This window comes from Tenrec ecaudatus, chromosome 10, assembly GCF_050624435.1.
Source record: "Tenrec ecaudatus isolate mTenEca1 chromosome 10, mTenEca1.hap1, whole genome shotgun sequence".
Taxonomy (NCBI): Eukaryota; Metazoa; Chordata; class Mammalia; order Afrosoricida; family Tenrecidae; genus Tenrec; species Tenrec ecaudatus.
Genome location: NC_134539.1, coordinates 87,306,058 through 87,327,603, shown reverse-complemented (window position 1 = coordinate 87,327,603; position 21,546 = coordinate 87,306,058). Strand labels below are relative to the sequence as shown.

The 21,546-nt window shown below is 43.2% G+C and overlaps 1 protein-coding gene and 1 pseudogene across 1 annotated transcript in view; both read left to right on the top strand.

The window, feature by feature from the left end:
* Positions 1 to 661: 661 nt before the first annotated feature.
* On the top strand, positions 662 to 12,876 carry LOC142458596 (PHD finger protein 3-like; annotated as a pseudogene).
* A 239-nt stretch (positions 12,877 to 13,115) lies between these two features.
* TNFRSF13B (TNF receptor superfamily member 13B) overlaps positions 13,116 to 21,546 on the top strand; it is a 76,726-nt gene continuing 68,295 nt past the window's right edge. Inside the window, 1 exon segment of the mRNA XM_075559573.1 lies at positions 13,116 to 13,130. Coding sequence (XP_075415688.1) covers positions 13,116 to 13,130 — 15 coding nt within the window.

Below are 21,546 nucleotides of genomic sequence, written 5' to 3'. Positions count from 1 at the left end.
GACACCGACAACCACCACAGCCTTCAAGTTGGGGTCAGAGGTCTTCTCCGGGTCCCTGCAGTCCCTCCTGAGTTTTTTTTTCACATGTCTTGTTTGGGGGGGGGGTGCGGAGAAGGCGCCCAGGTGCTGCTCATGGATCCAGAGGACTTACCTGGAATCCAGGTTATCCAGAATGAGTCTATGACCAGACGTCATATATTGGTGAGGGAGCACCCGTTGCACTAAAAGAGTCTCCAGGAGGAAGAACAAAGCGGCGCATCCCACTGCTGTCCAGTTGATCCCCACAGCAAGCAACCCTAAAGGACCGGGTAGGAACTGCTCCGTTGAGTTTCCAAGGCTGTAAGCTTTCTGCCTCCCACAGTTTTATTGGACTATAATTCACATATCATACAACTCAATAGTTCCATCACACCAAGAAGCGTTACACAATCATCAATCACCGCAATTTTTAGAACATTCTCTTCATTCCTGTACCCATTGGTATTAGCTCCCACCCTCCTCTGCCATGCTCCCGATGACCATTCATCTAGTTACTGTCTCTATAGAGTTACCTATCCAGGACTTCATAGACAGAGACATGACATAGCAAGCAAATAAGGGAGGTCACGTGACGCAACCACGCTCCAGCCCCTGCAGCACAGAAGGGGGTCTCGTGCCTCCGATGGCCAGCAAGAGGTGGATGGACCTGGGCGGCTGCAACGTGGAAAAGGAGGCCGAGGAAGAAGCCAGAGATAGTGGGTCAGGCAGCCTCCCCGTCCCACCCTGTCCCCCTTCCCTCCCCCACTCTGTTCCCCCTCCCTCTTTGCTCCCCCCTCCCCCCGGCAGCAGCCACAGCCACCACCTTCCACCTGCTGCCAGAGGTAGTGCTGGTCTGGCGGACGTGGGGCTGAAAGACACACAGAAGTCTTCATGGCCACAGATGATGTATTTAATAATTTAATTCCTACTGAGCATGTAGGGGATTCAACCTGAGAATGAAGTCTGTGAGGATTGTATTACACGTCAAAATGTCTTAGAGGAATCATGGAAGAACATGCTGGTGATAAGTCTTCTAGTCCAGGATCTACCAGTTAACCAGTTCTGGGTAGCAATGATCCCAATGCCCTGATGCCTTGTCCAATAGATGTTGGTCTCAGCGATATGATGGTTGAAGGAGTTGTTAAAGAAAGTGGCAAAGATGCCCTTGATGAAGAACTGATTTTACCTAACAGGAATGTAGGGGACAAAGCAGGAGAAAATTCAGTAAGACCGCCAAGAAAACCGCCTGGCTTCATGGCACAGGAACAAGTAGGAAGTCTGCGACAAAGCGCTATTGCCAACCATTTAAATGCAGCACCCCAAAGTTGCGTCTGGAAAGATCATGTCTTCCCCTAAAGCAGGGGTAAACAACCAGAGAGGTGTCAGACTAAAGGAGTTTATACGTGACCAAGCCTTAAGTATCCTCAAGGGAGAAGGAGCAGCCGGCTTATTGGACAAGTGGAAGTGGTACCCGCAGAGCCTGTGTCCTCAGCATCATCTTCAGTGTCATTTTGTCTTGAAATGAAGGGTGATGCTGAACTCGATTCTCAGCATAAGTGTAATCATGAGGGAGACGCCAATGCAACACCTCATGAACTAGATTGTCCACTTCTTTCAGAGACGTGTGCCAGTACTGAAGAAACAAAAATAGAGCTCAAGGTGAAATCAAGCCCATGGGTTAAGTTTTCAGATAAAGAAGAGTGGGAAGAGAATGATTCCGTTTCAGATGAAATGGATGACATTTTTGTTGAAGAAATGGGAACAGGGGGAAATTGGACAGGAGTCATAGGAGACAGTAAAAGTATCTAATGAGGGTGACCCAATTGTTGAGGAACCTCGATCTTCTGCTGATACCGCTTATACAAATCCAAATAAAATAGAAAAGAAATGTGAAAGTCGGCTTGCTTCTGTTGCTGAGGCAACTGAATGTAATTTGGAATTAAGGAACACCATAGACTTAACTGACGAAGGTAGGCATGTCCTAAGGAATTAAATAGAACCACTGAATTCCTTTAAAGATATAGAATCCAATAGTAACCAGCTACAGTGCTGAATTGAAAAAAAATCAGGAAAAATGCTTTGTGTGATGCTCTTAAACCAAAATTCACAACAGCTCGCTGAGAGTGTTAAAACAGAGCCTCCACTCTCCCGACACAACGGCTGGAGCCAAAGTGGGTGAACAAGTAAATGTGGTGAAGAAAGCTGATGGTGCCGGCTATCAAAAGAGATAGTGACTGGGGTCTTAAAGGCTTGAAGATAAATAAGCGGCCATCTAGCTCAGAAGCCACAAAGTCCACATGGAAGAACACACCAGCCTGTGTGATCGAGTGGTCCCGAAGGGATCAGTTACCAGGCATCAAAGAACAAAAAATCATATCATTGACTGTACACCTCCATGATAGGATCGCTGAAGACAAATGGGTGCATAAGCAAATGTGGTGAAGAAGACTGATGGTGCCTGGCTATCAAAAGAGATAGTGTCTGGGGTCTTAAAGGCTTGAAGGTAAACAAGCAGCCATCTAGCTCAGAAGCAAAAAAGCCCACATGGAAGAAGCACACCGGCCAGTGCGATCACGAGGTGCCAAGGGACCAGGTATAAGGCATCATGCAAAAAAAAAAAAAGATATATGTGTGTGTGTATGTATGTGTATATGTATATATATATATATATATATATATATATATATATATATATATATATATACCATATTAAATGAAGGGGGAAGTGCAGAGTGGAGATCCAAGGCCCAAGTGTCAGCCAATGGAGATCCCCTCATAGAGGGGTTTAGGAGAGGAGATGGGTTAATTAGGGTGCGAGGTAGTACTGATGAAGAACACAGCTTTCCCCCAGATCCTGGATGCTTCCTCCCCCAACTACCATGATCCGAATTCTACCTTGCAGGGCTGGATAGGACAGAGGCTGTACACTGGTACATATGAGGGCTGGAGGCACAGGGAATCCAGGGTGGATGATACCTTCAGGACCAAGGGTGTGAGGGGCGATGCTGGGAGAGTGGAGGGTGAGTGGGTTGGAAAGGGGGAACTGATTACAAGGATCCACATGTGACCTCTTCCCTGGGAGAGGGACAGCAGAGAAGGGGGGGAGGGGAGACTCCGGATAGGGCAAGATATGACAAAATAACGATGTATAAATTACCAAGGGCACATGAGGGAGGGGGGAGCGGGGAAGGAGGGGAAAAAAAAAGAGGACCTGATGCAAGGGGCTTAAGTGGAGAGCAAATGCTTTGAGAATGATTGGGGCAGGGAATGTACAGATGTGCTTTATACAATTGATGTATGTATATGTATGGACTGTGATAAGAGTTGTATGAGCCCCTAATACATTGTTTAAAACAAAGAACAGAGCCTCATAAAACAACAGGTCTGTAGGATCACAGACAGGGCCAGTCCAGTAGTGTTGCTTTTTTCTTTTTCTAATTTTTTTCCCCAGTAGTGTTTCTTATGCAGCATTAAAAAACAAGAAACCCAAGCACACAAAACCTGCAAGTCGTTCCAAACAAAGCATGACCACAGAAACTCCAAATAAATTGTCGCAGCAAAGCTTGAAATAATAGGTCACAAAGAGAAAGTTAATGTTAGACGTGTGAAATGAAATGCCCAGCAACCAGCGTCTCAGCAACATTTGCATAGAACCGTGAAAGTGGGAAACCAACAAAGTGACCGATTTAAAGATTCAGAATAGCAATTCTGAGGTTAAATGTGTCAAAAGTAAGGATCATTTGGTATTTGAAAAAATAAATCGGGACCAAAATGTAGTGCTGATGCCCGAACACATAGGTCATTCTCTGAGTGATAGCCCGGGGTCACCCCACCTGCACTAAAGGACCTTCTCTCACATCCAGCACAGACTGGGCATTTGCTGCATTCCAGCCAGAAGCAGTGTCCTGGGCCTCAGCAGCAGGCCCAGCAATGAAAACCAAGAGTCTCATGAAGGAAGAGTGAGAACACGCAGGTGTACTGTATTTAAAGAAGGGAGGGACATGCTGAAACTTAAAAAAAATGAGAAGAATTTACAACCCCACCAAAGCAGCAGCAGCAAAAGGGTTTTTTTTTTTTTTTTTTTTAAATGAGCCACCATTGTTCATTCCAGACAACACAGCTACTGGAAAAAGAGCAGTCTCAGATCATAGCTCCTCATTCGAAAGCAAACATGTGTGGATCCCAGCAAGGAGTGAGAGTTTTGCAAAAAAAATACCTCACATGGCAACAGGTGTGTGTGTGTGTGTGTGATGTGTATACATTTAAGAGAAATTGTGGGCTTTTAGGGGGTGTGGTTAACATGAGAACTGTTTTACACACAAAAATAAGTTATTCAACATACAACACCCCCCAAATAAGTAAGAATAACAAGAGTAACAAAGTAAAACAGGTAAAAATCCAAAAGAAAAGGAAACAGAAAATATTTTAAATTGCAACAAACTTAAGTGGATCATCAGGCTGATCAAATAAGAGGGTGCTAAGATTTAACATGACGACAGTTGCAACAATTTCCAATGAATTCTTCATGTTAGCCAGGCTATTCACGCCCCTGGTCCATGGTCAGAGAGGATTTCCCAGGGGATTAAGGCATGTGTATGTCCCCCTCAATTAAAAACAACAACAACACACACACACACAGAGAAACAGATTTAAAATAGCTAAAAAGAGAGATCAAATGATAAGATATTACACCGTGACCTGACTATATCTTCCATAATCGAGTTTACAATGCTCTCTGTCTTATAAAAGGGCTATTCACATGCCTCAACTGTGGTCAGAGGGAATTCGACAGAGGCGTAATCCATGTGTGGACTCTGAAAATGGATTTTCCACTGTCATCCAGAACCTTCTGCAAACCAGATGTTGATAATTTAAGCTCTGATACCATTCCCTCCTTAAGATTCAGATCACATTTTTTACAGTCCTTGGATTACACAGGCTTCTTCCATGTGGATTTAATTGGCACCTCACTTAGATGAAGACAAGCCTTTAAGATCTCAGTTGCTATTCTTTCTGATAGTCGAGCACCACCTACTTTCTCTGCCATGCTTTGCTCTAGCACCCATATCTTCAGTGATCTCTTCATGAAGGTGAGCATCAAGCAGGACCATTTCATAAGAACTATTTGTTCTTAGATTGGGGCTAGAATTAAAAGCAAGCCCCAAATCCATTTATGCATCTATGGTTTCACCTTAGAGACATCACTGTCATGTTAGAGAAAGTTATCCCCCTCCTCGGGGGATCATCTCCATGCCATGAAGTCCATGCTAACTTATATTGACTCTGTAGGGCAGAGCACAACTGCTCCTGTGAATCTCCAAGCCTGCAAATCTGTACATGAGTAGAAAGCCTCATCCTTCCCCTGCGGAGCTGACAGCAGGTTTCGAAACGCTGAGCTTGCACTTAGCAACCCAATGATTAATCACTGCATATTGATGGTGTCATAAATTTAGCCAATAGTATAGAATTCAAAACACTGTTGCGAAAAGGAAGGTATACGATTACCTATAGGTCAGCTATGAACTACGATACATGAATTGCTGACTTGTACAGATACACTCTTAAGTGACTGGACATTATTGACACAAACAATGGGGCAAATCTTCCAAAAGAGATGGCCACATCTTTCTTTTTAACAAGCGCTTTGTTGGCATATAATTCACATATCATACAACTCAATAGTTCAGTCATGTCAAGAAATGTATAATCATCACCACAATTGCTTCTGGAACATTTTCTTCATTCTTGTGCTCATCGTTGATAGGTCTCCATCCCACCTCCTTAATGTCTCCTGTCACACTCCTAAGGAACCATGAATCCAGTCACTGTCTCTATAGATTTACCTAGCCTGGATTTCATATATACAAAAAATATTTTAAAAAACAATAACAATTACAAGTAAAACAGATTAAAAACCTCAAGAGGAAAGAAAGCAGGTATTACATTTTGACCTAACCACATTGGCCATCATGGGCTCTGCAATGCTCAGCCTGATAACTAGGCTACTCCCATCCCTCAGCTATGATCCGAAGGGCGTCCCTGGGGACTTAATCCAAGCGGGGCCTGCACATTAATTGGGGGCGTCCACTGTCACCCATGAAACCCTCAAACGTGTTTGAGTCGATGCTGACTCAGCAACACTGTAGGACAGAGTAGTGCTGCCACTGTGGATTTGGGAAACTGTAATTTTACAGGAGTAGAAAGCCCCGCCTTTCTCCTGAAGAGAGACTGGTGGTCTTGAACTGCTGTCCTTGCAGATCACAGTCCATCTCGGAGCCACTGTACCACCAGGGCTTCTTACAATCATCCAGTCTTCTGCAAACCACATGCTCACAATTTAAGCTCTGATACCATTCCCTCCTCGGGATTTGGATTTTATTATTTATTTGCAATCCTTGGACCACAACAAGCTGCTGGGCTTCTTCCATGTGGACCTAGTTGAAGCTTCACTTAGATGGCTTCTTGTTTGAAGACCAACCTCGAAGACCACAGACATGATTCCTTCTGATAGCCAGACAACAACTAGTTTCTTCACCACACATATCTTCAGTGACCTCTTCAAGAGGGTGAGCATCACGCAGGGCCATGTCCTAAGAACTAACTGTTCTTAGATTGGGGTGGAATTGAGAGTGAGCCCCAAATCCACATATGCACCTATGGCTTATATGCCTGATATCACTGACATTTTATGTTAGAGAACATTGTCACTCACCCTCCTGCTCACTCATCACCACAGCCATGGAGTCAAGGCTGACTCCCTGCGACCCTATAGAGTAGAACTCCGCCCCCCCTCCCGTTTTTGTGATTGTAAATCTTTACAGGAATAGAAAGCCTTATCTTTCTACCATGATGCTGGCTGGTAGTTTCAAACTGCTGACCTTGAGATGAGCAGCCTAGGGCATAACCTCTACATGTTGATAGTGCCATTAGTTTAGCTAATGGGATATGAGGGGGTACCCACCCCGCAAAAGAACCCTGAGTTTTTTTAAAGCTATTTTTTAAAACAAATCAGCATTATCACCTTCAAAGTACTCTCCGTGACACTTCATACATTTATCAAATCTGAGACTCCATTCTTGGAAACATTTTTCAACTCATCTGTTCAGATGGTTGGTTGGCAGCATCTCCTTCGTTTTTTCCTTCGCCTCTACTCTGTTGTCAAATTGCTGTCCTTGTATGTCTCTGTTCATTCGTGGAAACAAAAAGAAGTCACAAGACGTCTCAAAGGAGTAGCAAGGTCAGGTGAGTAAAGTGTGTGGGGCAAGAGGCATGCTGGATTTTGCCCCAAACTGGCACACTGAGATGGCTGTGTGAGCAGGTGCATTGTGGCGGTGGCAAAACCAGCCCCCGTCTGCCACAAATCAGGTCTTTTTGTTGCACCCTGTTATGCAATCTTTTCAGAACCTCTAAATAGATTGACAGCCTGATCTGGTGGAACAAACTCCAAATGCACCACCACCCTTACATAAAAAACAAACAAACAAACAAAAACCAAATGAGCATCATCTTCATCTTTGATTTCACTTGACGAGCTTTTTTGGGGTGAGGTGATGATGGCCTCTTCCACTGGCTTGATTGACATGTGCTTTCCGGGTTGCAAGAATAGCACCATGTCTGTCACCAGTAATGACCTTGGGAAAAAGTCTGGGTCGCTTTGGAACTGTTCTTTCAAAGCAGGGCATGTTTGACTTCCTGTGACCCTATAGAGTAGAACTTCCCCCGTTTTTGTGACTATAAATCTTTACAGGAATAGAAAGTCATATCTTTCTACCATGGTGCTGGCTTGTGGTTTCAAACTGCTGACCTTGAGATGAGTAGCCTAGGGCATAACCTCTACACGTTGATAGGCCAGGCTCTTTTTCCTGGTCACTCAGAACCAGAGGCACAGATTTTGAAGCGACCCTTCTCATTCCCAACTCTTCCATTAAAATTTGCTGAACCGAGCTCCAAGATAGTCCAGATAACTCCCCATCTCTTCAATGGTCAAACATCAGTCTGCGAGCACAAGTGCACAAATTTTGTCTAACTTTTTCGTCTGTTCTGGAAGTTGACGGAAGTCCAGAATGACGTTTGTCATCAATTGACATTTCACCTTTTTTGAAACAAGGAAACCCCTTGTACACTTGAGTTTTTCCCATAGCGCTGTCCTAGTAAGCTGTGTTCAACATCACAACAGTTTCTGCGGCATTTTTCCTGAGAAGGAAACAAAATCTCACAGCTGCATGCTGTTCTCTTAAACAGCCATCACATAAAAAAACGAGGTTTGAGTGAAACTGATTTGACGAAAATATTCACTGTGATCAGAGAGAACCTTCCCAGAAGGTGCCTCTGGGTGCACTAACTCAGAGCAAGTTACTTGATGCTTGCCTAGCAGGGAAAAAATATGTACTACAAAAGCTTTGCCCAGCAGGGTTTTTTTGGGGGGAGGGGGGAAGCGGGGTGGGGAGGACCATATTATACAATTCAAAATATTGTTGAGAAAAGGAAATTATATGAGTATAGGCCAGCCACGAACTGCAATACATGAATTGTTGACTTGTACCGATTGAACTCTTGAGTGACTGGAAACTATGTAACCAGTGGGGGTGGACAAGTGGGACATTTTTCAATCATACTCATTTGCTACAGCAGCGCCGGGCCTGCCAAGTTAACACTTGTCACAATGAAGCACAGAGGGCATTAAAAGAGTAAGTATATGGCAGTTCCGGGCCACCACTCATTAGGCACCCTCGAGGCAAGAGACTTGAACCAAAGTCCAACTTCTGTCCGTTTCATGCCTGGGCTAGCAGCCATCTGCTGCTTCTCACACCAAAGCAACCTTTAGTCCAAGGGTGACAGGTGAATTTGAGGCAAAGCCCAGTTCACTTAGTGGGGTTTCCACACCGAGTCCTTCCAGTGTGGCCAATGAAGGATGCTGTGCACCTCAAAGGAACAGAGTCTCAGGTCCCAGGATTCTATAGCACACGACCTGGCTCCCCAAGGGCTGCGTAGATCTAGCCTGGGTTTGTGGTAGGCTAGGGATGGCAGTGGGACCCCGAAAACCCTTCAAGTATCTGCATCTGGATTGAGTCTCCGGTGAATTTCTCTGACCATAGGCCAGGAATGCGAACAGCCTTGCTTTCCTGAGTGTAGTGAGATTTTTGTCACTCATGTTTCTCTGCCTATGAAATCCAGGGCGAGTAAAGCTATGGAGACAGTGACCGCATTGATGATTTCTTTGTGGGGTTGGCAGGGGATGTTGGGGAGAAATGGGGAGCTGGTAACAGTGAGTATAAGAAATAAGTACATATTCTAAAATTAATTGTGGAGATGATTGTACAATTATTTTAAAATAGGATTGAAATATTGAATTGTGTCATTGTGAATTTTTTATATGCCAATAAAAACTGTTAAACTAAGTCAAAACTGCTATTCTTCCCCCTTGGGTTCTATATAAGTATTGTAAGCACTTTATTCTGATGGGAGGTTGCTCTTCAAGATTGTTTTGATTCAATCAAATCATTGTGAATGAGGGACAGTGCAGAGTGGGGACCCAAGACCCATCTGTAGGCAACTAGACACCCCTTACAGAAGGGTCGTGGGGAGGAGACGAGTCAATCAGGGTGCAGTGTAGCAACGATTAAACATACAGCTTTCCTCTAGTTCCAAAATGCTTCCTCCCCACCCCACCACTATCATGATCTCAATTCTACCTTACAAATCTGGCTAGACCAGAGGATGTACAGATAGGAACTGGAAACAGGGAGTGGGGAGGGAGGGGGTAAAAATGAGGAGCTGATGCCAAGGGCTGAAGTGGAGAGCAAATGTTTTGAGAATGATGAGGGCAATGAATGTATAAGTGTACTTTACACAATTGATGTATGTATGGATTGTGATAAGAGTGGTATGAGCCCCCAATAAAATGATTAAAATTTAAAAGATTATTTTGATTCAAGTGTCTATATATTAAAATAATAGGCGTGGGCTACTGCTGTTTGGTGTCATTAAGTTAGCTCTAATTCCTAACAACGCTGTGTCACCGAATCAAACACTACCCCGTCCTCATCCATCCTCACAATTGCTGTGTTTGAGCCCATTGTTGCAGCCGCTGTGTCAATCAGCCTCTTTGTAAGTGGTCCACTTTTTGATGAACGTCTAACTTACCAACCTGAGGTGGTGTTTTTTCTACCTGTCTCTCTTGAAAACATATCCACAGCACACGGGACGGAGTCTCTTCATCCTCCCTTCTAAGGATGGTGATTGTGCAACCCTTCTTGAGGTGATCAAACTATTGAATTGTATGATATGTGAATTATATGCCAATAAAATTGCTCAAAATAATTCATGTTGACATTAAAAAATAAGGAAAGTTCTGATTAAAATTCGGATTTCCAGCTTATCTTGTAAAATCAGAGCTACCTTAGTATTAAAATGTGCTATATATGTTTGCTGTGAGCCTACAAATAACCATATCTGTTTTGGGGTGTTTGTTTATTTTTTTTTGGTGCTCCAGGTGAGGCTCAAAGGGGTGTGTTTTTTTTAAACAATGATTTCAAACTCTATATGCATGAGTCACTTAAAGTGTGAAGTTAGAAACGGAGAACTTCTGAACATAGAAATACAAACATGTACATGTCTATGATGCTCTGTAACCATTGACTGTAAGTCATTTGAAACTGTAAGTCACTAGATGATTATTCTAACTTTAGAAAGAGATAGTGGGCCTATGAGAATTAAGGCATAACTTTTCTGAGTTGGATTGTGTGCCTGCACACTGTGACAAGTGTAGAGGTAATCACATCTCTGTAAATTGGCCTTAAGGCATAAATATGTCATGAAACAGCCCCTCTAATTGGCTTTGAGACATAAACATATCATAAATAACCCCCTTCATTTCTAACCTAGAAGAGAAGTTGCAGCATTTAACTAGATTTGGACTTTGAGAGAGCAATAAAACACCATTCTTGGTACGTGTGACATCACCTGACCCTTACCTTGTAAAGTTAAGGTGAAGAAATCACATGCAAACACTAGGCTTCTGCTCATTCACTGAGAGAAAGCAGAGGTTAAAAGGTCTCTCTTTAATCTCCAACTTGCTCTAAAGACAGCCAGGGAAAAAGAATGAGATACAGATACTGCCTGCCACTGCCAGCTTCCGAACTGAGCGATGGGAAACATCCACGCATTCCAAGCCATCGTTCAAGCCTTCCTCCTGAAAACATGCTTTAAAAATAAACATCTCAAATCTAAAGATTTGGACTCTAACTTGCTGATTGCTAAGCCTAATTCCCTAGTCTTAAATGAATATCTTGACCTCTTCCCTGTGTGTCTTGCATGACAAATCTTGCTCTCACTTGTGCGGCAAACCTGAGTCCTTCTGTATTTATTTTAAAATAAGACAACAAAATAAAACGAGGCAAAGGCGGTCAGTCACTGTTAACATTAAGTTGCCTGACCTAATTGGCCCCATGGCACGAGAGCTTGAGACCCCTAATCAGGTCTCCTCTAAATTTAATTTATGTGTTGTTGTTGAGAATACACACAACAACACATATACCAACGCAATAGTTTTACATGAACAGTTTAGTGACCCTGGTTGGGTTCTTTGAATTTGTAGGCTTTCTCACCCACCTTTTCTGTTTCCTCGCTCATGAACATAAATTCACTGCCCCTGGGTTCCTAGAAATGCTGTTGTGCTGTTGACGTCATTGGAATTTGAAAGGAGCGTAATTCTCAAGACCGACCTTTATCTGTTAAGCTCTACAAGTATTCAATTTTAAGATGAGTTCAGAGGATATTTTTGATTAAAAGTTTAAAGATTATTTCAGGACAATAATGTCAGGGATTCATCTATCCTCCTCCATGGCTTCAGAGACGCTAGAATCCATGAGAATTTGAAATTCTGTTCTGTATTTTCTGCTTTAGATAACATTGATCTATGGAATCTTTGATCAACAGCTTCAGTAATGATGGTTAGGCACCACCCAGCTATTCTAATCTCACGGCAAAGGAGGCAGTTGTCTGTGGAGGCAATTAGTCACACGTTCTCTAGCCTTCCCCTGTTCCTGCTGTATTTCTTTCTTGGCTGCTCCAGGCAAAGAGAGATCAATGGCACACTGACAGTCACTTGCAAACTTGTAAGAGCTGTATGCTGCTCAGTGAGCTAGGATGGAGAACCGAAGGATAAAATACGGAGGGAAATGACTGGGGTTCTTGTCTACCCATTTCCATGTGTTCATCAATGGTCTGGTGTTTTTCGTTTCATTGTTTGGTTTTTAAGGGTTGGCTCTGATTGCATGTTGCATACCGGGAGCCTGGGTGGTGCAGTGGGTTACACAGTGGGCTTGCTAACTGCAAGGTCAGCAGTTTGAAACCATCAGCCACTCTGCAGAAGAAAGATGAGGCTTTCTGCTCCTATGATGATTGACCGTCTCGGAAACCAACCGACAGCCCTTGCCGGCCCTGTAGGGACTAATGGACTAATGGCGGCGAGAATGGAACACCAGGCACTGTGACCGCCCTGCGTGCACATGTTAGACAGCTGCCCGCTCGTGCCTTCTGAGAACACGATGGAAGGAATGATCCGCCTGTACTAGGAAGGGGACAGAGAGCCACTAGGAAGCTCCCTGGGGTTAGGTGTGAACAGACCAGAGAAAGGAGGCTACGTGGGCTCTGAAAATGCCAGGAGAGACGTGGAAAGGAGATTTAAAACCTTTACTCCTGGGGCGGCCTGCACAAGACAGAAGCCACACCTCCACGAGCCTGTATCCGACAAAGTCTTGCTTGGCAGGTTTTGGCTCTTGTTGCCAGAGGAAGGAGGAAGAAGGGGAGACAGGCATATTGGAGCTTGGGGATGAGGGCGACGGAGGCCGAATTTGAACTTCAAAATGCCTGCAGACCTTCCACTGTTCACTGTTGCTGATTAGCGATTGGCTAGGAGACTCATGGATTGGGGGGTCAGGCGATTTGTGAACATGCTAAGGGGGCATGTTTCTTGGCCATTTACCTCATCTGGTCTGGCCCCACTCTGACTGATGCTGAAATGGAGCTTGGGCACGTCACGAGGTACTTGTCACCGTGTCCCTCCAGCTAGTCTTGGGAGGCCAGCTGTTTGCACGATGGGCCCTGGGGAGGTGAGGTCGGCAGGGGCCCTGCCAGCATCATGCTCTGTGCTGCTGGCGTTGCAATGTTGTAGAAGGCGGTGGGATTTCTGAGAACACTGGGTTGATCAGGACTAGCCCCCATGGGCGCTACCCCGCCCCCCCCCCACAGCCGGTGCTAGTGTCCCTCACTTCTTTTTCTTTCTTTCCGTCTCTTACTTGTAGTGGGGACTCCGTAACACGAACAGAAGCATGAGGGGGATGAGGAAGTAGGGCACACAGGAGACTAGGGTTAGCTGCTCCTGCATAGACTTGGGGCCTTGTCCTGGGGTACAGGCAGGCGTTGGACAAATCCTTGAACAGCAGCATGTCAAGAACTGGAATGAGAGCGGTCATCACATGGACAGAGTAGATGATTGCCGGGGTGCAGATCCACTTGCAGGCTCGTTGAAGAAGGCACAGGTGGCAGAGGGGACAGAAAGGCAGCTGGAATACAAACTCTCAAAGCAGTAGGGGTCTCAGCCACACTGGGGGGTGCTGGAGGAAAGGGTCTCTGAATCCGTGATATACCACTGTAGCAGGCATCTCGGCTCGACCAAGTAGTTTGTGTGGCAGCAGCACCTGACAGTCGAATGACGTGATGATGGGAAGGTAGGAGAGGAAGCAGAAGCCCAGAGCCACTTCTCGCTCACCTAGTGCTCAGAAACCAGCCATCCATAGCTGGGACCTAGCGAGCACTGAGGCTGAACCCCACCAAAGTGGGAAGCTTGGATTTGTTTTAGTGTATGGTCTGAGACATGGATCCTATTTTAATTTTCTCTATATGAAAATTCAATGTTCCTAGCACCACTTCTTGCCCATTAATTTAGCGCCCTTGTCAAACATAAATTGACCACAGAAGATCTACCAAAAAGGAACTCAGAATAGAAATTTATGAAAAAAACAAAGAACCCAATAACACCACAGAAAAATGGCAGCAACAAACCCATACATATCAATAATGACACTGAGTAGATTAAATTTCCATTCAGTGTCATGAGACAGTAATAGACTGGATAAGAAAACAGGACCCATCGATTTTCTGCCTACAAAAGTAAACCTTAGATACACAGACCAAAATACACTAAAATTTAAAGAGTTGGGGGTAAATCAAGCTAATTGAAATTTTTAAAGGCGGGAATATTAGTATTAATAATATTAATCTCTGATTAAATAGACTTCAAGGCAAACTCCATCATGAAAGACAAAGAAGGGCATCACATGACAATGAAACAGTAGAACAAGAATATGGAACCATACTAAGTATATACTCACCCAATGAAGGCCCTTAAAATACATCACTTACACTCTTAAAGAGTTGAAGAGAAAAGTAGGAATACACCAATGTTGAGGAAAGACAGATCATTGGGAAAGAAACTCAGTAAAGAAGCAGAAGAACTGAACACCACAGTTAACTTGCCCTCCTAGCTAGACTTTTAGAGAACACTTCACCCCACAGCAGCACAGTATACATTTTTCCCAGTGCTCATGGGACATTGCCTAGAATAGACCATATGTTAGGCTACAAATCAAGTCTTAATTTTTTTTAAATATTGAGATATTACAATACATTTTCTCATGCCACAGTGGTATAAAATTGGAAATCAACAATAGGACGAGCAGGGGGTGGGGTGGGAATGAAATACGTGGAAACCGAAGGACACTGCTTAAAAACGACTGGGAAATTGATGACATAAGGGATGACATTTAGAACATTCTTAAAAGAAATGAGAATGAGAAGACAACATAGCAAAACACATGTGGCACAGCAAAAGAAGTACTCAGAGAGCAATTTAAAACGAGAAATGCACAAAAAGAGAGGACCAAAGTTAAGACCTTAACCCAGTATCTTCACCAACTTGAACACAAGCAGCAAAATAAACTTTCATTCACAAGGAGAAAAGAAACTATAAAGATTAGAGCAGAAATCAGTGAGTAAGAAAATAGAAAAATCGAGACAAGGAGCTGGTCCTTTGAAAGGAGTAGTAATGTTGATAAACCACTGGCAGACTTCATGAAGGAAAGAAGATCCAAACGTTAAGAATAACACATAAAAGGAGCAATATCATAACAGAACCAAAAGAAATAAAGATAATTAGAATGCATTATTGTGGAAGATTGCACTCCAAAAGAGATGACATGGGCAAATTTCTAGGAACACATTATCTACCCAAATTAGCACAGATTGATGCAGAAAACCTCAAGAGACCTATAACAAGAGAAGAAATACATGAAGTCATTAAAAACAAAAAACGCCCAGGGCCAGATGGCTTCACTGGAGAATTCTGCCAGCTTGCAGAGAAGGGCAGACATTAGTTCTGCACAAACGATTCCAGAATATAGAAAAAGACAGCAACCTCCTCAACCCAGTTAATGAAGTGGGCTTTGTCCTGATACGCTACCCAGGCAAAGACATTATCAAGAGAGAAAAATAGAAGCCACTATGCCTTATAAAGATTTATCTAAAAACTCTTAACAAAATTCTGGCATCTATATACATATATATGATATAAATACATTATGGTTAAATAGAATTTATATCAAGTATGCAAAGAAGAATCAACATTGGGAAAAATAATGTAATCCACCATATAAACAAAAGATAGGAACTACAAGATTGTATCATTTGATGCAGAAAATTAATTTGACAAAATCCTAATAGGAACTCTCAACAAAATAGGAATAGAGGGGAACTTTCTCAACACAATGAAGGCATATGCAAAACCAATGGCCAACATCTCGCTAACTGGAGAGAACCTGAAAGCATTCTCATTGTGAACATGAACCAGACCAAGGTGTCTCCTTTCACGCCTCTTAGTCATCATTAAGAGCCTGAAAATCTCAGCCAGGGCTATTAGACGACACGAAGAACATAAGGAAATCAGACAGCCAAACGGGCAAAAAGGCAAAACTCTACTTGCAGATGATATGACTCTATACGCAGAAAACCCCAAAGACTCTGCCAAAAGAATGGTTGGGAACCGGAGATTTGGCAGCATGGCAGGATGCAAGGTGAACACACACAAATCAATTGGATTCCTGCACACAAACGACAAGGACATCGAGCCAACGGTGCAGAAGACGCCAACCCAGGAGCACGCACAGGTGGGACAGCAGAGACCAGCGCAGAGGGACCAGAGGGATGGCCTATACTTCAGATGCTCAGATAGATAATTAGACACAAAGTTATTAAAATAAAAGAGCTGCAAGCCTGCCATTTGATTCCCCTTTGTCTCTGGGCCTCGGAGGAAACTAGAGGAGCATAGCTCCCCAACTTCCGACTGATATTTCCTGGTCCCGGCCAGAGCTAGGGTGTCTGACTGAGCTAAAGGGACACAGCTGTTTGTGACCAGCCTGGGTGGATACAAGGACAAATAGGCTTGACTCTCTGCCCAAGCCAAGGGGCCTCCATTCTGATCCCCTGGAGACCCTTGGCAGGAATAACACAGCCTACTGAGGCGTGAAGATAGCTCTAAAGGCAACCTGGAGCCGGCATACATCGTGTATAAGCCAACACTCCATACGGGCAGGGCAACTCCAACCCATTCGGCAACACCAATCCACCATCCCTAAGGTTCAGCTTTTGCCTGACCCTGTCTTAAGGCACCCCCAAATACAACCATGCTTGGGCTTCCCCCCAACCCCTTTTGTTAGCAAACAACGCACACAAGCCCCAAGGCTCAGAGGCAGCTGCTGCTGAGGTACTGGACAGACTGAGCAATCCACCAACTGTCCCATGACACAAGCCCCTGGTCAGAGCCCCAAGTCACTAGGATAAGCAATCTGCACTCTGAGTCGGTTATTGCTTCATCCCTCCCTGCTACACCACCTAGGGTGGGTGGCAGTTATGGACCCCATTCCCACCCCTACTTGGTCACCTCCATCATCAGAAAAGAACACTGACCTGGTCCACCGGAAGTTTACCCTTTAAGATAACTTTCCTAAATCATAGAATACAGGACTCTCAGTCCTAGTAGACATCAAAAATCATTCTCCTAATCTTAATCTCAACCCCCACAATCACCAGGTAGTAAAGGCAACATACTACCAGACACTGTCCCCAACTGCTCAAATGACTTCTACTCCATACAGTCTTGATTTCCCCCCAGGACAAGGTCTAGATCCAAGCTTTTCTTTTGTTGACATTGTTGTTGCTGTGCGTTCTATCATTCCTCTACCCTCCCCCTCTTTGAAACAAGGTTGAGTTAAAGTTTATGGTGCCAACCTGGCCAATAAACACATGTGGGGTTAATTGAAAGGCGGAGAGATTAAATGGCTCAGTGAGCCTTGCCTTTCTAGTTCTCAGGTCTCTTGCTCTCTGATGGTCGGACCAGGGTGCAGCTGCCTTAGCCAGTTCCCTGCTTCAGCTCACAAGTCTCACTTCCTACAAGACATCCCCTGTGGGGGGAGATCAGACCCTTACAGACATCCTCCCTGAGGGCAGTTAGTCACCAGACTACAGAGTAGGCCTCACTCCCTGCTGCTGGGGACAATAAACTATTGCTCCCTGAGGCCTGCGACCAAGTTCACACCCTACCAATAATGGTCTCTATCAGTTGAGCCAGGGAACAGGCCACACTGGTTCTGTGACATCCAAAGTTACGTTGTCATCCTAAATCTCGGATCTGCCCATCTTGCTACATGTATACCCCCAATCCCTCCTCTTCGTATTACATGAGTACCCCTAGTTTACCCCTCCTATTGCTGTATTAGCTATAGCACAAGCCCTTCCTGTGACGTATGTCTTCACCTATAATTAGGGGGCTTGCGCATCCCCAGAGAATATAAAAGCCTGGGCTAGCATTAAATATCTCTCTCTCCCTCCACGTGGACCACCAAGCGGGGTTGAGGTGAGTATGCTACCATGAATTGTGTCTGACTCCATTATTTCAATACTTCTATCTCTTATGCTCTCTATAACTTTACTATGATCTTTACTTATTATCGCTGTACAATTGCGCCTACAGGACCCGTAATGATGTGTTAGGGGCTGGCTTCCCCTGACAATCCCCGAGGAGAAGCTGCATGGACCTACCCTGATGCAGCCCTGGGTGCTGGAGCACCCGTGTGGAGACCCCTGCCAGCACTGAGATGCTTACACATTCAATGACTTGGCTTTCCTTCTGCAGTCAGCATCATTATGTCTGTTTTGTGAGATGGAGGAGGACTTTGTGGATTGGTATCAGACATATGGGTTAATGTTGGACTTGTGGGCTTGGGCAGCACTGGGTTGGGATGTTTCCTTGATGTGCACTTACCCTTTATATAAAACTCTCTCTTATACATATGAGTTTCTATGGATTTGCTTCTCTAAAGTACCCAGACTAACACAAAGGTCATGCACTATTTTTATAATTCACCCTTCATCAGGACTTCATCTGTTGGTCTGCATAAAGACACAAAAATATTATTTTACTTTTAATTTACATTGTTTCTAGTCCCCCGACACATACTCAGTCCACAAGTTAGCACTCACATCAGAGACCAAGCTCCTGGGGGAAAAGCTTAGAGCCTAAACAATCACACTAATATATTTAGCAGCAATTCTGTTTCTTCGTCTACTCACTGCTGCGGAACATTCTAACCAGCAACCCAACAGGTGAACCCAAATAAAAAGGGATAAGTGTGTGGAACAGGAATTTAGATTTTTTAAAAAACAGAACTTGAAAATGTTAAAGACTTCAGCATTCCTGCACTTACAGAGGCTGAAGACCATGACCTTCAAATATTGCATTGAAGCTATCCCCTGATGTTTAGCAACAGGTTAGCCCAAAGAGTAAACACTCTACTGCTGAAGATTGCATTACTTAAGAAATATTACCCATACAAAAACAAAGGGTCAACATCTATATCTATATATTTTGAGAACTGAGAAGTTGTGGGGCAAGAAGGCTTAGTAAGAAGTTGTGGGGCAAGAAGTAAAACAACAAGAACAGAAATAACTGGAATGTTGACACAATATGACAAATTTAGCCCATGTCACTGATGACTATGTAAAGAAACCAAGAAACGGGAGTGAGTTTTTCTGTGTATATTTTCACAAATAATTGTTAAAAAAAACTACCAAGCATGTAAAAGGGCAGAAAAATATCATCACTGATGAGTGAAAAGAAAGCTATTGAAATTTACCCAGAACTATCACAGATAATAACATTAAAAGATATAAACATTATTATAACTGTATTCCACATGTTCAAATATTAGAGGAAATATTAAACATGTTAAATAGAAACATGGAAGATAGATATGTATATATATCCAAATAAATATCTTAAGAGATAAAACATAAAATATAGGAAGTGAAAAAAAACACTAGATAAGATTAACAGCAGATTAGATTTGGTAAAGAATTTAACCTTAACCCAAGGGAGGTCTAACGTTTGCCCTTGACCCATAGAGGTAGTTTCTAAGTCCTTGGGATGATCCACCTGATTAAAATACCTTTAATTATCTGGGTGCTTTGAATTAGACCGAGGGCAAACATGTGATTTAGGATGGGGCTTGGTGGCCACATTAATTATGTGATTTAGGATGGGGACTTTAGGTCCTATGATACCAGTTAACTACAGAAGGAAAGGAAGATATGGGAGGCCAACGAAGTTTATGAGGTCCAACCCAATGAAGACCCTGAACACCAAGGCTTAGATGGGTTTCCTGGTTGGCAGTATTGATGTGTCTCACACTGTCACCAGGAAAGTAAGATTTTCTATGGGGAAAGGACAATTAGAAGTTCCACATTTGGCACTTTCCTGTATTGCACTTTATATGCATCTTTCTTTGGCTGATTTTAATCTAATAATTTCATTTTAATAAACTATAACAATGAGTTCTTTGGGTCTTTGAAGTGAATTATTAAATTATTATTAGAGGGGTTTGTGGAATCCCTAAACTTGCCATTAATGTCAGGAGTGAGGGTGATCTTGTGAACTGTGTCTTATAACATTACAACATTATATAAAAGATTAGTGTAGAAGAATAGATTAGTGAAATTGAAGACATAACAAATAATTTATACATAGAAACACTCTAGTTTTTGAATGCTTCCTTTCCCCAACTACCATGATCCCAATTCTACCGTACAAATCTGGCTATACCAGAGGATGTACACTGGTATAGATAGGAACTGGAAACACAGGGAATCCAGCACAGATGAACCCCTCAGGACCAGTGGTGAGAGTAGCGATACTGGAGGGTGCAGGGAAGGTGAGGGAGAAGAGGGGAACAGATTACAAGGATCTACATGTAACCTTCTCCCTGGGGGATGGACAACAGAAAAGTGGGTGGGGGAGACATTGAACAATGTAAGCTATAACAAAATAATAATAATTTATACATTTTCAGGGGTTCATGAAGGAGGGGGGTAGGTGGAGGGATGGGAAAAATGAGGAGCTGATACCAAGAGCTCAAGCAGAAAGCAAATGTTTTGAAAATGATGATGGCAACAAATGTTCAAATGTGCTTGACACATGGATGTTTGTATGGATTATGATAAGAGTTGAATGAGCCCCCAAAATGATTTTTTTTAATGAATGATTTTTTTTTATCAAAGTACTTTCTCAACAAAGTGAAAAGAAAATTTGGGGGACTCCTACAACAGGCTTCAAAATGTTCGTGGAAAAATTCCATTATCTTTTAACTCCATTCTACTACATGTTTGGTAGCACCCTCATCTATCCAATAGGGATCTAATACACAAAATGTATAAAACACTTCTACAACTTAACAAAGACAAACAGCCCAGTCAAAACATGGACAAAGGACTTGAGCAAGTATGTCATCCACGAGGACAACCAATGGCCAGCAAGGACAAGAAGAGATGTTTAAGGCCAATAGTCAAGAAACCAAGACCACACCCACTGCTTCCAATTAGATTCTGTCTCACAGTAACGCCGTTAGGACCAGGTAGAACTGCCCCATAGGATTTCCATGGTTTTAAATCTTTACAGAAGCAGACTGCTACATATTTCTTCCTGAGAGTGACTGCTAGGTTTAAACTCCCAACCTTTTCCATAGGAGGTGAATTCTGAGATGCAAATTAAAAGTACAGTGAGTAGTTTTAATCTCATCCCTATTAGAATGGCAAAGATTTAAAAAAACAACAGAAAACAACAGTCATGGGGAAGGTTGTGAGAAACTAGAACTGTCATCTATTGCTAACAGTTTGTGGCTTCTCGGAAAAAAACTTGGTCCAGCAATTCTAAGTTTAAATCTAGGAAAAAGTGGAAGCATGAACACAAATAGGAACCTGTACATGGTGGAAATGACTGAAATATTCATCAACAATATGTGTGTATTATATATCTGAATCTCACATCCCCCCATTCTATCCAAAGCCTTACATATATTGCTCAGCTACAAAGATAAATTACGTCCAGATGCATGTCACAACAGAGACGAGCCTTGAAAATCT